At 40.2% G+C, this 18,117-nt stretch overlaps 1 protein-coding gene across 4 annotated transcripts in view; it reads right to left on the bottom strand.

Annotated features, from left to right (window-relative positions):
• Positions 1-18,117, bottom strand: part of TRAM1 (translocation associated membrane protein 1) — a 41,142-nt gene that overhangs the window by 15,709 nt on the left and 7,316 nt on the right. The window contains exons 2-8 of one of the 4 annotated variants that reach the window (XM_062188367.1): positions 15,020-15,083; positions 12,850-12,971; positions 12,612-12,728; positions 11,365-11,423; positions 8,705-8,819; positions 756-826; positions 542-646 (exon numbers count right to left, since the gene is read on the bottom strand). In XM_062188367.1, coding sequence (XP_062044351.1) covers positions 542-646; positions 756-826; positions 8,705-8,819; positions 11,365-11,423; positions 12,612-12,728; positions 12,850-12,971; positions 15,020-15,083 — 653 coding nt within the window. The remainder of the gene's footprint in view (positions 1-541; positions 647-755; positions 827-8,704; positions 8,820-11,364; positions 11,424-12,611; positions 12,729-12,849; positions 12,972-15,019; positions 15,084-18,117) is intronic. The other 3 variants (XM_062188369.1, XM_062188368.1, XM_062188370.1) reach the window with 3 other exon arrangements.

Raw genomic sequence — 18,117 nt, 5'->3', positions numbered from 1 at the left:
TGTTTAACTCATCTTTTTTTTCTTTTTTTGTATGACATAGAAATACTGTTAAAACTACTTGTATTCAAAACATTTTTTGAAAAATGATGGACAAAACAAAAGCTGTGCTATAAAGTATAGCATGCTCAATTCCCATTAAGGATCCCAGTTTTTCTTTACTTTTTTTTTTTTTTTTTTTTATTCTGTTCAACTGACCCATCAAAATCTTTTAGGCTACATTATCTATTATTTCATTTTCTTCTGAAAGTATACTAGCTATCATTTCTTTTCCAAGAGGAAAACATGCAATAGACAAGGCAGAAGTTAGAAAAGTAAACTCTGAAGCTTTGAAAATTTCAAGTCCAACGCAGGATCTCTCCACCAGAAACAGATTGTATTTTAGGGAGTAAAATACCAACTCTGAATTGCTAAAACAGTTTCATTTTATTTAAACTGCTACTTACAGCTTAAAAAATAATATAACTGTCAAGAACAAGAACCTTGGCAATCTAGGTACTGATGTTAATTATCCACAACAGAAGAACCAGAATAGCTAACTTACCCTTTCTGATACTTTTCATCACTAAAATAAAACAGGCGGGAAATGTGAAAAAGAAATTCAACAAAATAATGCAGCACCAGAAGAACAAGTCCGAGATGATTCAAGCTGTTAAAAAAAAACAATAAAACATTGACAGTGGATTAATTATCAATGAGGACAGAATAGCATACCACCTGATCAATCCCTCTGACACACCCCAGAGAGCACAACTCACTTCAAAAGATAAGCTCCAGCAATGTGAAAGAGGTAAAGGCCAATGTAGACAAGCTGACGAGGAACATCTTCCTGCAAGTAGAAAAATATATTATAGATTAAACCATGTTGGAACATTTTTGTTCTTTAAGAGCAGAGTGGTAGGGTGAAAAATGTACAATAGAAGTAAAAGACCTGAAAGCTACTCAGCCCTGCCACCGACCCCAGGCCCTTATTTGCCACATGGTTTCATGTCATTTAACCTCTGCTGGTTTCAGCTATTCTCATCTTTCTTTTTTTCTTTTTAAAGTTATTTATTTATTTATTTGACAGGTAGAGTTACAGACAGTGAGAGAGAGAGAAAGGTCTTCCTTCCTTTGGTTCACTCCCCAAATGGCTGCCATGGCCAGTGCTGTGCCTATCCGAAGCCAGGAGCCAGGTGCTTCTTCCTGGTCTCCCAAGTGGGTGCAGGGGCCCAAGCACTTGGGCCATCCTCCACTGCCCTCCCAGGCCACAGCAGAGAGCTGGACTGGAAGAGGAGAACCGGGACTAGAACCCGGCGCTCATATGGGGTACCGGCGCCGCAGGTGGAGGATTAACCAAGTGAGCCACGGCGCCTGCCCCTATTTTCATCTTTCAAAAGTGAATACTGTTTGTTTCAGTCTGATGAACAAAAATCCCTTTTAGGGTTAAGATCTAAGGTTCTTTTTCTAATAAACCTTTACTAAACATAGTTAGATGCTAACAATTTGAAGCCCCTCTAATATTAAAACTGCTAATTTGTCAGCAGTAGAGTTGCCTCTATCTACCCGAAATAGTATTGACATTTTTCAGTTCATGCTTTATTTCCTTCATTATCTGGATTAAAATTTTATCTTCTCATTTATAATACCACCTATTTGCGTATCCTTTCTCCTTAGTAACTCTGTAAGCCGAAGTATCTAAATTTTACTTTTCTTTTTTTTCTCCCAAAGTTCTTAGCTGACTCAGTTATCTCAGAAACAGTGTTTTTAAAGATGTAAGTCAGGGGGCCAGCATTATGGTCTAACAGTTGAGCTGCCACCTGTAAGTCCAGTATCCCATGTATGGGCACTGGTTCATGTCCTGACTGCTCCACTTCTGATCCAGCTCCTTGCTAATGGCCTGGAAAAGCAGCAGAGGATGGCTCAAGTCCTTGGGCCCCTGTACCCATGTGGGAGACCCAGAAGAAACTCCTGCCTCCTGGCTTCAGCCTGGCCAAGCCCTGGTCACTGTGGCCATTTGGGAAGTGAATCAGCGGATGGAAGATTTTTTTTTCTTTGTCTCTCCTTCTCTCTTTTAAATTGATAAATAAATGTTTTAAAAAAATGTTAAATCAAGACCCACTAATGGAGCATGACATCAAGTTAGGAGTCACACTAGCATCTTTTAAAATATGAAATAGAACAGAACATGCCTGAGTGCACAGTGCACTATATTATGAAGACTTTATTCAATCTTTCACAAAAGATTTATTTATTTATTTAAAAGAGTTGACAGACTGGCAGAGACACAGATTTTCCATCCACTCGTTCACTCCCCAAGTGGCCACAATGGCCAGGGCTGAGCCAGGAGCCAGGAGCTTCATCCAAGTCTCCCATGTGGATGCAGGGCCCAAATACTTGGGCCTTCTCCTGCTGCTTTTCACAGGCGAGTAGCAGGGAGCTGGATCAGAAATAGAGCAGCCAGGCCATGAAATGGTGCCTATATGGGATGCTGGTGTTACAGGTAGCAAATTTACCTGCTATGCCACAATGCTGGCCTGTATCCAGATTTTACACACAAAAACATACACTGAATTATGATGTAAAATCTGTCATCTTGGATTGCAGTAAAAACTTTTAATAAAATTTTTTATAAAACACCAACAGTGATAACTCAATAAACACCGTTTACTGATGAAATGCCTATACCCCATTCCTACTCTGTGTTTCAGGAAGTTGTACACACACACACACACACGGCTTACATTAGCCTGGTTAGTAATGGTTAAAATGGTGTGTTGATGTTGGCCAACTGAACTACTTTCTTCTAGAATCTCACTAAACTTGTGCATCTAGTAAAGGTGAGCACAGGGCTCTACTAGTTCTCCTTTACTCCCTCCACCAGTGCAGTTACTTCACTAGATCTTCTGTGAGAGAAGAGATTTCACAAGTCTAAATTTGAAATCAAAAACTCTTCTTTGACAAGAATAGCACAAAAATCAAATGTCAGAGGGTGGAATAGAAGACAATCTGAGTAGCAGGAGTATATTGCTTGGTACACTGGGACGCCTGGGAACATTCTCAAGGCATGATACCAGGTTTACAAGGGGTCTTCCAACTTAAGAGAAGTATCTCTGAAAATAAGAGGTCTTAAGATCCTAGTCATATAATTTTCAAATTTCTAATGAAATATTTCCCTTACAAAATGAAACATAGAAGGAAAAGGGTGTTGGGACAACATGCTGAAGTTCAACCACAAGGGACTCTGTCTTCTGTTACAATAATTTAAGAAAAGTTCATGGTATCATCAATGCAATGTCATATGCTATGGATATAAGAGGTGTCACTAAATATGAGATTTGTGGAAATGAAATTAGAGATAAATTTATTCTGGTGGAAAATGTGGAAATCCAGGAAGACAAATACTTTAGTAATTTTTATTTTTATAAGAAAATTATTTCTGGGGCTAGAGTTGTAGCACAGCAGGTTAAGCTACTGCCTGCAACACCAGCATTTCAATGGCACCAGTTTGATTCCCAGCTGCTCCACTTCCAATCCAGTTGCCTGCTAATGTACCTGGGAAAAGAAGCAGAAGATGGCCCAAGTACTTGGACCCCTGCTACCCTTATGGGAAACCCAGATGGGGCTCCAGGCTCCAGGCTCCAGGCCTAGGGTTATAGCCTAGGCTACGGTAGCCATTTGGGGAGTGAATCAGTGAATAGAAGATCTCTGTCTTTCCTCCCTGACCCTGTAAATCTGCCTTTCAAATAAATAAATAAGTAAATAAAATCTTTGAAACAAAATAAAATGCTTTTAGACATCTAATGAGGAAATCAGTGATACAGAAGAAAAGATGATATACTCTGGAAAAACTTTGTTAGATAATTTAAAAAAGTGACAAATGAGATGTTAATACAAAAGTGCAATAGAAAAATATCAACAGCTTTCATGAAGTAAAAAAGCTTTTCATGAATAGGTAAAAAAACATTGTTTCTAATTGAATACTTTGTCCTATGCAACTATATGTATATATAATTAAAGCTGAGTATCAGAAATAAAACATTTGGCTACTTCATGACTTCCCTAAAAGTTCATATATTCAAGTTGGTGAAGAAATGATATTTTAAATCTTCTCATGGGCAAACTGGAGAGCAGTTTATAGTGAAGTGTACCTAGTATAAGTAATTCAATTTTTTTCCTTAAAAGAAACTAAGTTATCTGTGACTAATACACCTCTTGAACTGCTAACGGCATTCCCTTCTTCATTTGTCAGTAGAGTTGGTTCAAAACAATCACTGTTCTAATTTCTTCCAGTTAAGAATTCTTCCAAAAATAATTTTCGTAGAGTAAATTTTAAGAAATTGTTTAACACATATGCAGCTGTTACTTTCAAATTATGTTAATTACTTGAAACAGTTACTTTCAACTGTCATATGTAGGTGTTAAAAATAGTTTCAGTTAAGTTCTAAGTTATGCAAATTATTCCATAAAAATTAGATTGCATTTCTGGAGAAATGCCATCTGGCAGAAACTGATAAGAGCTTTTGGTACTGAAATGAACAATTTGAAATATCCCTCATAACTTACCACCGTCAGTGAACAAGATTTACACATAGATTAATAATGAAACTCAGAGGGGTTATGTCCATGGGTATACAAATACCCGATGAAAACTTAAATTATTTAGCACTAAGACATCAAGAAACTGACCCAGTAGCACTGTCCAGTGGAACTTTCTGCAATGATGGATATGTCCTATAGCTGTCCTGTCTAAGACATTACCCACAGATGTGGCCATGGGCAACTGAAACATGCCTAGTGTGACCATGGTAGTCAATTTTGCTTTTACCTAATTTTAATTAATTTCGATGAGGCTTGAGGCTATCATTTTGGACAGTATAGCTTTAGGACAACTAAGATTCACAATAGGAGCTTACCAAATATGGAAGAATTACTGGAAAATTATCTTAGGTCTAAAAGGATCTTTCTTTCTTCTTTTTTTTTTTTTTTGACAGGCAGAGTGGACAGTGAGAGAGAGAGACAGAGAGAAAGGTCTTCCTTTTTGCCGTTGGTTCACCCTCCAATGGCCGCTGCGGCGGGCGCACCGCGCTGATCCTAAGGCAGGAGCCAGGTGCTTCTCCTGGTCTCCCATGGGGTGCAGGGCCCAAGCACTTGGGCCATCCTCCACTGCCTTCCCGGGCCATAGCAGAGAGCTGTCCTGGAAGAGGGGCAACCGGGATAGAATCCGGTGCCCCAACCGGGACTAGAACCCGGTGTGCCGGCGGCGCTGCAGGCGGAGGATTAGCCGGTTGAGCCACGGCGCTGGCCTTTTTTTTTTTTTTTTTGACAAAAAGGATCTTTCTTCATCCTAATCCTTACAATCAACTGAGATAATCAAACACTGTACTCTATCAAAGAAATCAACATGAAAAGAACTGTGTGCCATAGTACATGGCCTCTCACATGGTGTTATTTTCTAATCTTAGCAGAACCAATGATTTCAGACACAGAACACACAAAGCACAGATACAAAACAGCAGCAAATCAACAGCACAAACCATGAATTAACTATTTATAGTATTTAAAAATACATCTGTAGGGGTCGGCATAGCAGGTAAAGCTGCCGCCTGCAGTGCCAGCATCCCGTATGGGCATTGGTTGGAGTCCCAGCTGCTCCAATTCTGATCCGCCTCTCTGCTATGGCCTGGGAAAGCAGTGGAAGATGGCCCAAGTCTCTGGGCTCCTGAACCCATGTAGAAGACTCAGAAGAAGCTCCTGGCTTCAGATTGGCACAGCTCTGGCTGTTGTGGTCATTTGGGGAGTGAACCAGTGGATGGAAGACCTCCCTCTCTCTCTCAGCCTTTAAAATAAATAAATAAATCTTTTAAAAAAAATACATGTGTAGCTTTGGGTAAAGTGGAGATAAACTGGTCACTGGATGGGTTTTACACTTCTAATTAGGAAGGCTTCTCAAAATCAGCTTTAAAAAAATGTTTTTAGTATACACACATATACACACAACAGAACATAATGAATCCTCATATACTCAGAACCTAGCCTCAAGTTATTAACAGATGATTAAAGTTACTTCAACTGTATCCTACTTTCCTTCTCTTCCAAAAAATTTTTGAAGTAAATCCTATGTAGTATTTCATAAATAATTTTTTTTACAATCTCTTGATAAGGGAAAGAAAGGTACTTGATCATTTTGTCACAGGAAAAAGGTATGTCAGGAAAAAGATGTGAGGGATTATAAAATTAGAGGAGGGGTGTGTGTTACTGTACAGATGAAGTTGTTGCTTGGGATGCCTGTACCCCATACCGGAGCACCTTTCTGAGTCCCATCAACTTTGATCCAAGCCAGCTGTCTGCTACTCAGCCTGGGAAGCACAGACGACGTCCAAAGTAGTTGGATCCCTGCCACGCACATGGGAGACTTGAGTGGAGTTCCTGACTTCTGGCTTTGGCCTGGCCCAGCTCTGGCTGTGTGGACTTTTGGGGAGTGAACCAGTTGTTAGATCTGTTTCCTTCTATCTGTTACTCTTCATTTGAAATAAGAAATACATCTTTAAATAGAAAATAAAATTAGAGGGGCTGGCGCTATGGTGCAGCGGGGTAAAGCCCTGGCCTGAAGTGCCGACATCCCATATGGGCGCTGGTTCTAGTCCTGGCTGCTCCTCTTCCAATCCAGCTCTCTGCTATGGCCTGGGATAGCAGTGTAAGATGGCCCAAGTCCTTGGGTCCCTGCAACAACGTGGGAGACCTGGAAGAAGCTCCTGGTTCCTGGCTTCGGGATCAGCTCAGCTCCGGCCATTGCAACCATCTGGGGAGTGAACCAGTGGATGGAAGACCCTTCTTTCTGTCTCTACCTCTCTGTAACTCTGTCTTTCAAATAAAATAAAATAAATCTTAAAGAAAAAAAAGAAAACTAGAGAATATTGGAATATGTGAAGTTTAAGGAAGGAAAAGAAGGAAGAGAGGGCACAAAAGAACTGGTACAGGCCGGTGCCGCGGCTCACTAGGCTAATCCTCCGCCTTGCAGCGCCGGCACACCGGGTTCTAGTCCCGGTCGGGGTACCAATCCTGTCCCGGTTGCCCCTCTTCCAGGCCAGCTCTCTGCTGTGGCCAGGGAGTGCAGTGGAGGATGGCCCAAGTGCTTGGGCCCTGCACCCCATGGGAGACCAGGAGAAGCACCTGGCTCCTGCCATCGGATCAGCGCGGTGCGCCGGCCGCAGCGTGCTACCGCGGCGGCCATTGGAGGGTGAACCAACGGCAAAAGGAAGACCTTTCTCTCTGTCTCTCTCTCACTATCCACTCTGCCTGTCAAAAATAAAAAAATTAAAAAAAACAAAAAACAAAAAACAAAAGAACTGGTACAGCTGGGAGAAATCCTCAGAACATAGGCAAGCAGCTTTTGTACTTAAAGCAAAAACGAGAGGGAGTTACAGGAAACAAAGTTGATTTTTGTGAAACCAGGGAGGCCTGACTTCAGCAGGCGGCTGCTGCAGTGTTCCAGTAGTTTACTCATTTGTTCAAACATCTTTCCCATCCGCTGAGAAGGGGAGGCTCTCCACCCCTCAGGACAGGCTTCACCGGTGAATATTTAACTACAGTTTACTTTTTTCAATGGTGAAGTTGTTTCTGGGACTGACCCAGAGTACTGTTAGTTGTAGAGGAAGTTGACTAATCCTTTTTGTATCACTTATGAAATAAACTGCAGGGCATATCAGTAAGATGAAACTAAAATCACCTTCAAATCTGTTTAAATTTTATTTTAATTTAGATTGCCACCAACAGAATTTTAAAATGAGCCATTAACATGTCAACTGTAAAATATCCCCCCCCCCCTTTTTTAAATTTATTAGACAGAGTTACAGACAGTGAGAGAGACAGAGAGAAAGGTCTTCCTTCCGTTGGTTCACTCCTCAAATGGCCACCACCGATCCGAAGCCAGGAGCCAGGTGCTTCTTCCTGGACTCCCATGTGGGTGCAGGGACCCAAGCACTTGGGCCATCCTCCACTGCCCTCCCAGGCCACAGCAGAGAGCTGGACTGGAAGAGGAGCAACCGGGACTAGAACCTGGTGCCCATATGGGGTGCTGGTGCCGTAGGCGGAGGATTAATCATGTGAGCCATGGCGCCGGCCCCAGATCCCTCTTAAAATAATAACTGAAGACTTTTTTCTAGAAATATTTGAAAGATTTATTTATTTTTTAATTTCTCTTATATTTACCTTTATTCTGTCCATGTCATATCTTAATTTTTGTTTTAAAGAATTTTTAAAAATTTACATGAGAGGCAGAGTTACAGAGAAGGAGAGATAGAGAGAGAGGTCTTCTATCCACTGGTTCCCTCCCCAAATGACTGCAATGGCCAGGGCTGGGCCAGGACAAAGCCAGGAGCCAGGAGCTTCTTCTGGGTCTCCTACAGGGGTGCAGGGGCCCAAGCACTGGGACCATCTTCCACTGCCTTCTCAGTCCATAGCAGAGAGCTGGATTGGAAGAGAAGTAGCCAGGACATGAACTGGTGCCCATATGGGATGTCAGTGCTGCAGGTGGCGGCTTAGCCCACTATGCTGCTGTGCTAGTCCCTGCCAAGTTTTAGTTTTTATGGAAGGGTAGAGCTGCGACAATGAAAGAGAAAGAGTCAAGTGAGAAAGGGATAGCAAAGACATGAAGAAACATTTAACTTCATAAAGACTTTTCAAAAAACAAATGATAAGTTTTTAAAACTTCAAATTCCCAGCTTACTTTTTTGGTTTTCTGGAAGTAGAGTTCAGGAAAAGCATGAAACCAGTAAGCCAACTGTGATATGTAGAAAAACTTCATTTGAAATCTGTACAACATAAGAAAGTGAAAAAATGCCCTTAAAGCACATTTTTAAAGAACAAAGTAAACAAATTCTAGAAATCAGGATACAGTAAGTAGTTACCTTTGTGTAACCATCACACCACAATTTTCTGCATACCTGTAACACCTCTTCAAAAGCCAGTCTCCCAGGGATACTACCATCAGTCAATTCCCCTCTGCCTGTTCCCCTAATTAACCAGCAGGCAAAGAAGACTATTAACATGCAAGCTAGCTGGAAGGAGTCAGAGCCCCCTGTCTGTCAGTCATTTAATGGTGATCAGTATGTCACACTGGGTACTGAAAAGGTAAGAAACAAGAGCAACCCACAGAGCTCGAGGTTTGTCAAAACAGGGGCAACAAGGGCAAAAAGGCTGACACAGAACGAAGGCACACTGACTAGCAATCTCCTGAAACCGGGGTGCTCCCAATTTCAAGTCTCTTCTGGCATCTTTCTTAGGGAGAGGTGGTGATTCTACCTGGCTGTGACATGGAGAGGGCCCCAGGTAAATGGAGGCAGAGCCTGGATGCAAGAGAGGAGTAAAGCATAGATGGGCTCCCCAGGAGGTGAATCCTACTCAGTTTAGAATCAAAAGTCTCCTCCTTTTCATTGTACAAGGCTATTTCCAAAAGTGTGCAGAAAAGTGTTAGTAAAAGATACACAGTTATTTGGACGAAAAGCATTTCTGAAATCCATGCATAGTTTTTCAAAATATACAATTCCATGAACTTTCTGAAGACAACTCCTATGCAGAGACTTCAAAAAAATTTTTGCACAAAAATACACTTTTTTTTTTTTACTTGCATTTTTCATTGACTTTTTAAAGTGCTCCACTGTCCCTCTACATTGACTTTTTAAAGTATTCTGGTATCCCTCTAGCCCTCCCACCTGCCCTTTATTACGTTCCCCTTTCCCTCCCCTTAAGAAGTCAAAAATAGAAAATACAAAGATGTTTTAAATAATTTCCAAAGGGGAAATACATACCCACATAAATATGTTTCTAACCCTGTCCACAGACATTCATTGAATTAATGTAACTTTTTAAAATTGGAGAATGACTAACAGTATTATTGCTGAGCTTAAAGATATGCATGCTCCTCTGGCCTCAGAATCAGTCCTTAAGGCATTCAGATCTGGCTAAAAAGCCCATGAGAGTTTAAGTATGGAAAACCAAGACACTGTGGCAAAAAAAAAAATGACCTAAATGAAAGATCTCTGTGAATGAGAGCCCAGTTGAAAGAACAGGCCATCAAAGAAGGAGGTACCTTTCTCTGAAGGGAGGAGAGAACTTCCACTTTGATTATGGCCTTATCTAAATAAGATCGGAGTTTGTGAACTCAAGAGGCTTCCATAGCCTTGGCAGCTCATGACAAGAGGCTCAGGTGATTACTGACATCATAAATAAGAGTGTCAATTATTAAATCAACAGGAGTCACTGTGCACTTACTCCCATGTAGGATCTCTGTCCTTAATGTGTTGTACTATGAGAATTAAATAGTCTTCAATCAGTACTTTATATTTTGTGTGTCTGTGTGGGTGCAATCTGTTGAAATCTTTACTTAGTATATACTAAGTTGATCTTCTGTATATAAAGATAATTAAAAATGAGTCTTAATGAAGAATGGGATGGGAGAGGAAGTAGGAGATGGGATGGTTGTGAGTGGGAGGGTGGTTATGGGGGGAAAAACTGCTATAATCCAAAAGTTTTACTTTGGAAATTTATATTTATTAAATAAAAGTTTTCTAAACAAAAGATAAGCATGCTCATGTCATCCCCTTCTTTCCTTCGGATCTTTGTCTGTAGTTCTCAGATCACAATGTGTTACTGAGTACTGCCTAGGTAACAGGCACCTACAATCTAATTGGCACAACAAAGAACAAAAAATGAAGAGGAGACAGTTCTTACTGCCACCAAGGCACATCACAATCTTGGTGGGTAAAGGTATCATACACTTATATAAATAAAACAGCCATAGAACAACGAAGACAACAATGAAGACAGTATGTATATGCTACCTAAAGTACATGCCAAAATGACAAATTTGGGGATCCAAAAGAGCAATATAGCTAACATAGCAAGGAAAGTTCATGTGGAATAGTTGTGCTAGAGCTGGGCTTGGGCAATGAGTACTTTATTTGAATAAGTCTGTAACCAATGAGCTCCTGTAGCACTGTACAGAAACCTTGTGGGCTAGAAAGATAAAAAATTCCTAGTCTAAAGCTTTTAGAAAAGACTAGGAAAGAAGGCATGAAAAGAAGCTGTGAGTGGGACAAGAAGAGAAGTGAAAATATGGAAACGGGGAAAGGAGGGAGATGAAAGGGAAGAGTACTAAATTAACATTATGGTGAAAATCAGTTGTCTCACACTAATGAAGGTGTTGAAAAGACTACAGACTGAAAACAGTACACACTATTTTGACAGTGGATCTGCCAAAGACATACTTTCACTCATTTTATTAATTTGCCTACTACATCCCTAAAGAGAATAACAGGAATGAACTCTGCTTAATAGTGACAAGACCACAGAACTTTAAGAAAGTCCTGTATAAATTAAATGACTTACGTCATCAGGTTATGAGGATAAGCCCTCCACAAGATAGTTGGGTCTGAGATGTAGTTTTCCTAAGAAAAAAGATATAAAGATTAGCCTTTGAGTATAATACAAACTTCTCTGAAAATAATACAATATTTTCATTTCTTAAACATTTATACTTCTCTATGAGGGTGCCAAAAAAATCAACTCAAGTCAAACATTTTAGTTACTGTCAATTCAATTTGAATTGCTTACTTCAGTAAAGTGAAAAATCGATGTGACACATGCAAAACAAAATAAGAAACAATTTTTGACCTTCAAAAATCTTTCAATCCAGCATAGTAAAAAAAAAAAAATACATATATACAATCCAAGATAAAATAAGGAATACACAAGTAATGGTACATAACAGAGGAAAAGGCACTACAGGAGAGATGCATTTTGCCTTGGATAATCAAAGAAGTGTTTTAAGAAAAGAGAGCACTTAACAGGAGACAGGATCACAGTGCAGCGTGGTTTTAGGGAACTACGTCCATAATATTCTACCCAGCTCTTTTTCTTACGTAACCACATCTGCTTCAGTGAGAATTACTGCACATGTAACACCAGAAAACACTTTAATAAGAAAATTTTCCCATAGAACTAGAACTTTCTAATTTTTTTAACAAAATACATAAAACTTTAATTTATATACTTGCATATTTGTAAAGTATTATTAAAGCAGGAGAGTAAAATGGTATGAGCACTGGATTGAAAAGTTGAGTTTTGGTCGTCTCCAACACTGAGTGTTGTACCATGGGAGATTTTTTGCCTGCTATTCATCTCTAACACATCAATTTAAAAAATTTATGTGCCCAACAAAGGATGTAAACCATGAAGTACCATATAAAAGGAATTTTGTTGCTATTAAAGATGATCTCATTAGTTAGAGTGATATAATGAAGGGTTTTGATCACTTTAACTGAAAAGCCATACTTTTAAATTGCTTATATTTAAAATAGGAAAGAACTGGAAAAATCACAACTCATGTAAACTAATAAGAGTATCACAGACATCTTAAACTTTTTGCTATTACAGCAATATCTGCAAATGACTATAAGATATAAACATCTAGAATGGCAGAAAATGAGTAAGGTAACAGTAAATGGTATACAATTTTTGCTGTATAAAAACCTAACAGGGAAATTTATCACTGAACCTCTTAATTTACACTAGTTTATCGCAGAGTTCCAATTTTTAGACGAGGAAGGAGAATAATATTACAGGGACATACTTACAGAGATCAGAATGAATGTGCCCCAAACACAAGCAAAAAGGTAGAATGCACTAAGTTGACCAGATTCATTAAACTTGCTGTGTTTCGTTTTGGAGAAGTGCATTCGCCTGTTAATTTTCTAAAAATAAAAACAGCCATAAGTAATTAAGAATAAATTATAAAATATGTTTAATATGGACTATCATATTAGGGAGATCTGGTACTTTACAAAGTATAGATTTCTAAGATTGAATACTTACATCCAACACATACTCTTGAATTATGGCATGAATAATTATCGCCACTAGCATGTAGAAGAAAACTGTAGCCAAATCTTTGATACCATAGTAATAAAGGGATGCTGATTCAGCAGCTTGTTCTTCTGAAGGCCAAAAAGGACACACATACACAAAAATATACATAAGATTATAAAAACAGCACTAAGCACAACATAGTTATGGAAACAAACAAAAGAAAACTAACCTAATAAAAAAGTTATATACAAACATTATAATTTGCTCTTAGACATCTTGAGTCTTAGGGGGCAATGGAAATCGAGGAAGAGACTATCTAGAAATCTAAAACTTCAGAAATTACTTACAAAGACTTGACACATGTTAGTTACAGCCATCAAAGACCAAAAAACAGGTGAGGGGAGGTACACTCTATAAACTGATATTATCCCAGGGTTATAGGTTACATTGATAAAATTATACTTAGCCTATTTGCCTATCTTTCCAAAGAACCTTTGAAATTTTCCATCTCTTTTTCAAATTAGATACTAAATTTTGATTCAGATGGAATAGCTGACTTGACTGTATCTGATTTAGTTTTGAGAGAGGCTGTAGGGATGGGGCATCTATTACTTAAAATTATTTTTAATCCTTGCAAGTGCTTCAATTTTTCAAAATAAGTCTTAATCAAATACTTCTGAATTGCTGCCATATATTGTCTCAAACTCTGTATTGATGGGACTCACTTAGGTAAAACCCCTGGCATATTCAAATTTTAGGAGAGTGGGGTGGGTATTTGGCACAGCAGTTAGGAAGCTGCTTGGGAGGGCTGCTTCGTTAGAGTGCCAAGGTTTGAGTCCCAGTTATGCTCCAGATTCCAGCTTCCTGCTAACGTGCACCCTAGGGGAGCAGCAGTTGTTGGTGCAAACAGTTAGATCCCTGCCACCCATGTGGGAGACCCAGACTGAGTTCCTGGCTTCAGCCTGGTCCAGCTCTAGTTGTGTGGGCATTTGGGGAGTGAACCAATAGATGGATGGGAGAGCTCCCTCCTTCTTCCTCTCTCTCTGTGTTTCTGATAAATTAAAAGCCTTGACAGCATAATAATTTTTAGCAACCTGATATCAAAATCAGTAACAAATATTTATAAAACTATACCGAGCTGAACAAAAACTCACATTACATTTGAAATAAAAACCTGTGGGCAGGTTTACTGCCTGAATATGTTAATATTTCATTAATCAAATACCGCATCTCTTACCCATGCTGGTTAATCTTATCATCATATTCAAGTATAATTACCTCCCCAAAACAATCTGATTTTCGTACAGCATGACTGAGAAAAAAAAATTTTAAATAAAATCTAAAAATGCGGTTTGTATGCTATTACCAGATAATTCCTTAAGCTTCCTAATATTCTCTCTAATCAAAAAACATTCTCTAATAAAATTTTTTCACAACAAAGAGTGAAAATAAGTTCCAAAGGGTCATTATAAGGTCAGATTATAACTTACAAGTCAGAAAAACTGAACTTGAATATTGTTTTTAGAAGGTCTGACTTAACAATGATACTTTAAATAAATCAAAGATATATATTCGCAGAATTTTCTTTTAAAAAAAATATTTATTTAGAGAGGAAGAGAGATATTCTGTATGCTGGTTCACTCTCCAAACGGCCACAACAGCCAAGATTGGGCCAAGCCAAAGCCAGGAGCCAGGAGCTTTATCCAGGTCTCCCATGTGAGTGGCAGGGGCCCAAGCACTTGGGTCATCTTCTAGCTGCTTCCCCAGCTGCGTTAACAGGGAGCTGGATTGGATATAAAGCAGCTGGACTCAAACCAGCACCAATATGGGAATTCGGCACTGTAGATGGCAGCTTTATCAGCTACACCACAACACCGGCCCCCAGAATTTTCTTATGAAAAGATCAGAGGGCAGAGAAGACAACAAAAGGTTCTTTGATGGAATTTAAAGTCCATGGACAAAAACATAATAAACACTAAATATGTAAAATTGATGTTCATATAACATGTAGGATGAAGTCAACTAAAAGCATCTGGAGTTGCATTACAAAATAATGTTCAGCCTGATCATGGATGAGATCTGTGAAGATTAATGCAGAGTCTGGGGTTTGTGTATATTGCCAAGTCTGTTCAACTGAACTACTTAAAATAGGAAATTCTTGACAAAAAGTACCTACCTGTTGCAGGGAGGGTCACATTGTACTGAAGAGTAACAAAAATAATAGAAGCCTTTGCTGTTATCTAGAAAGAAAGAAAAAGATCAAGTCAATACGTGGCCCTCCCTCAAATAAGGAGACCAGAGGCAAAGATATTATCAGCTGCCCCCAGATCTAAGAATCAAAAGTATGGGTGCTCCTGTCAGGCACAGTGAGAATTCCTGATCACAGAAGCTTGGGAGTTAGCAAAATTTATCAGAGAATTCTTTTTCTTTCCAGAGTACTTGGCTGCATTTAGATGAGATTGTATAATTCATCCTTAACTTTTAAGATCTCACAAGAAATACCTTCCTGCTGTTCCATTGACAATGGTTTGGCATATATTGACTCTACTCTAGACCTATCTAAACACTGAACACAAAGTTCCTACCAAGAAAAATTGAAAATTAATAGAACAAAAGGCCAATTAAATGAGGAAAGTGGAACTCTGGTTTGTGTGTACGTGTCGATCTCGCCTTCATGGCATGAAGTTGTTAGGAAATGTCTTACGGACTAACTTTTGGTAAAAGTCACAACAGAAAATAGCACTGCCTAACAGCTGTAGGCCACCAGGCACAGTGCCAGACAGGAAAGGATAAAATGAGACAGAAGAAACAACCCTGGATGACAAGCAGCTCAGCAGCGCCCCCGCCCTGCCCAGAGAGGGCAACACACTGAAACGTGGTACAATTAGTGCCAATAACTTATGCTATGAGAACTCAGGATCAATGGTGATACTCTTGTTTTTGAAAGGCTTCTCAAGTGAGGTGGTGCTGGAGCCATGTCTTGTTGGAAAACAGAGGTTCTCCAGGCACAAAACGGAGAATGAGGTGAGTAGCACATGCCTGGAGACATAGAAAGTGCGAAGGTCAATCGGTGCCAACTGTTGTGGCGGACCAGGTAAAGTGCCTGTGACACTGGCATCCCATATGGGCACTCGTTCATGCCCTGGTTGCTCCACTTATAATCCAGCTCTCTGCTCATGTGACTGGGAAAGCAGTAGCAGATGGCCCAAATGCTTGGGTCCCTGCACCCATGTGGGAGACCCTAGGAAGCTCCTAACTCCTGACTTTGACCTGGCCCAGTCCCAGCCATTGCGGCCAGATCTGTTTGTTTCCCTCTCTCTCCCTCTTTTAAATAAGTAATTTTTTTTTTTTTTAAGATTCACTTTATTTGAGGCAGAGTTACAGAGAGAGAGGGAGGGAGAGACAGAGAGATATTTCCCATCCGCTGTTTCACTCCCCAAATGGCCACAACGGCTGGAGTTGGCTGATCTGAAGTCAGGAGCTTCTTTGGGGTCTCCCATGTGGGTGCAGGGGCCCAAGCACTTGAGCCATCCTCTGCTGTTTCCAAGGTGCACTGGCAGGGAGTTGGGTTGGAAGTGGAGCAGCCAGGACTTGAACCAGGCTCCCATATGGGATGCCAATGTTGCAGTGGGCAGCTCAACAGGTTATGCCACAATGCCAGTCCCTAAATAAATAAATCTCAAAAAAAAAAAAAAAAAAAAAAAAAAGGTGCAAAGATCAAGTAGCCATAAACTCAAGCCTAGGCCTAGGGTGCACACCAGGGTGTGGTGGAAAAATGTAGACACATTATAGGATGCTAGGAAGGACACTGTTGAGTTATGTAGTGTAGATTTTATTTTAGTGCCACTGGAGAACACTAGGAAGGGGAAGTTTATTTTTGTCTTTTAGAAAGACTGCTGGCTGTGTTTCACCAAGGGGTTCCTCAAGCCCCCTTGGGTCCATTCTCTGCACAGCAACCACAATGATCTTCTGCCTTGTTACTACACGGCCCACTTTACTGCCAAAACTCCTTTACTGGATTCCCATCTTTCTAGGATCATGTGGCTTACACAATTCTTTCTGTTTGGACTCTTCCCCTTGTCCTCTGCCCTCCCCTTAGACCACTTCTGCCTGCTCCCTTGCCCCTGCAGTTCCTCCTACCCTTCACTCGAGTCGGTCACACCTTTTCAAGGAAGCCTCATCTTTCTAGAGTAGGTCATTTCCTTCATTAGAGCACCTCAGAGAACAGCATTCCTTTCTTCCAAAGACATACTCTGGCCTGACTGCATTTGTAATTTTTGCCACATCCACTTGAAAGTAAGGTCCATAAAAGCTGGGACCACAGCCTGGCAAGAAGCTTGCCATATGTTAGGTGACTGATCAATGTTAATGAATAAAGAAATACTAGACAAATTCAAATTGGAGTGAGCATGCAAGCCAAATATAACATTTTTTGCAGAAGACCACATGAAAGATAAAAAGGTTTGACTGAGGCAAGTGGTGATGGGACAGAGAGGCACTTCTGAGGCAGAATAAGGCTTGGAAAGCAAGAAGGGGCAAAAAAATGATTTATGGATGCTTGTAGCTTAAACAATTAGGTAAAAAGTAACACCATTAAAAAAATGTAGAATACTAGTGAATAGCAGGTTTTAGGCCAAAAGGGAAGAAATTTGAGTTTCAGACAAACTACCTGAGATTTCTATGATGTGCAGGAAGAAAGAACAGGGCAGCTAAAATTTAGGTCTAGAACTCAGGAGGGAGAGCCCAGCTTAGACAGAGATTTGGAAGGCTCAGACAGCAGCTGAACTGTGCAAGTTCATAAATCATATTCTGAAGGGCAGAGCATTCACAAGAAAGCATCACACCTGTTGAATCAGCAGAGAAAAGCCAAAGCTTCAAGTCCTCAAAACTAAGGAAAAAATGGTCAGAGACATGGAAAGAGAATGAAGAGAGCCTGGCATCTCAGAAGCCGAGAGGGGAAGGTTCCAAAAGGTACAGTTAATAAAGTCAAAGATTCAAAAGAGATGTGGCAGGCAGAGAGCAACAGACTGGCTATTCTAAGAAGTCGTCAGTGGTCACAGCCTGAGTGATTCCAGTGAAGTAGTAACAGCAGACGTGACACCACAGTAGACTGAGAGACCTAAGAGGCAGGGTGCAGCAGGTGAAGCCAACGCTTACGATGCCAGCATCTAATACGGGAGCTCTGGTTCAAGTCCCTGCTGCTTTGCTTCCAATCCAGCTCCCTGCTAATGCACCTGGGAAAACAGTGGAAGATGGCTCAAGTACTTGGGTCCC

Source organism: Lepus europaeus, chromosome 4 (assembly GCF_033115175.1).
Source record: "Lepus europaeus isolate LE1 chromosome 4, mLepTim1.pri, whole genome shotgun sequence".
NCBI lineage: Eukaryota > Metazoa > Chordata > Mammalia > Lagomorpha > Leporidae > Lepus > Lepus europaeus.
The sequence above is the reverse complement of the archived record's forward strand: the minus strand, read 5'-3'. Positions and strand labels throughout refer to the sequence as shown.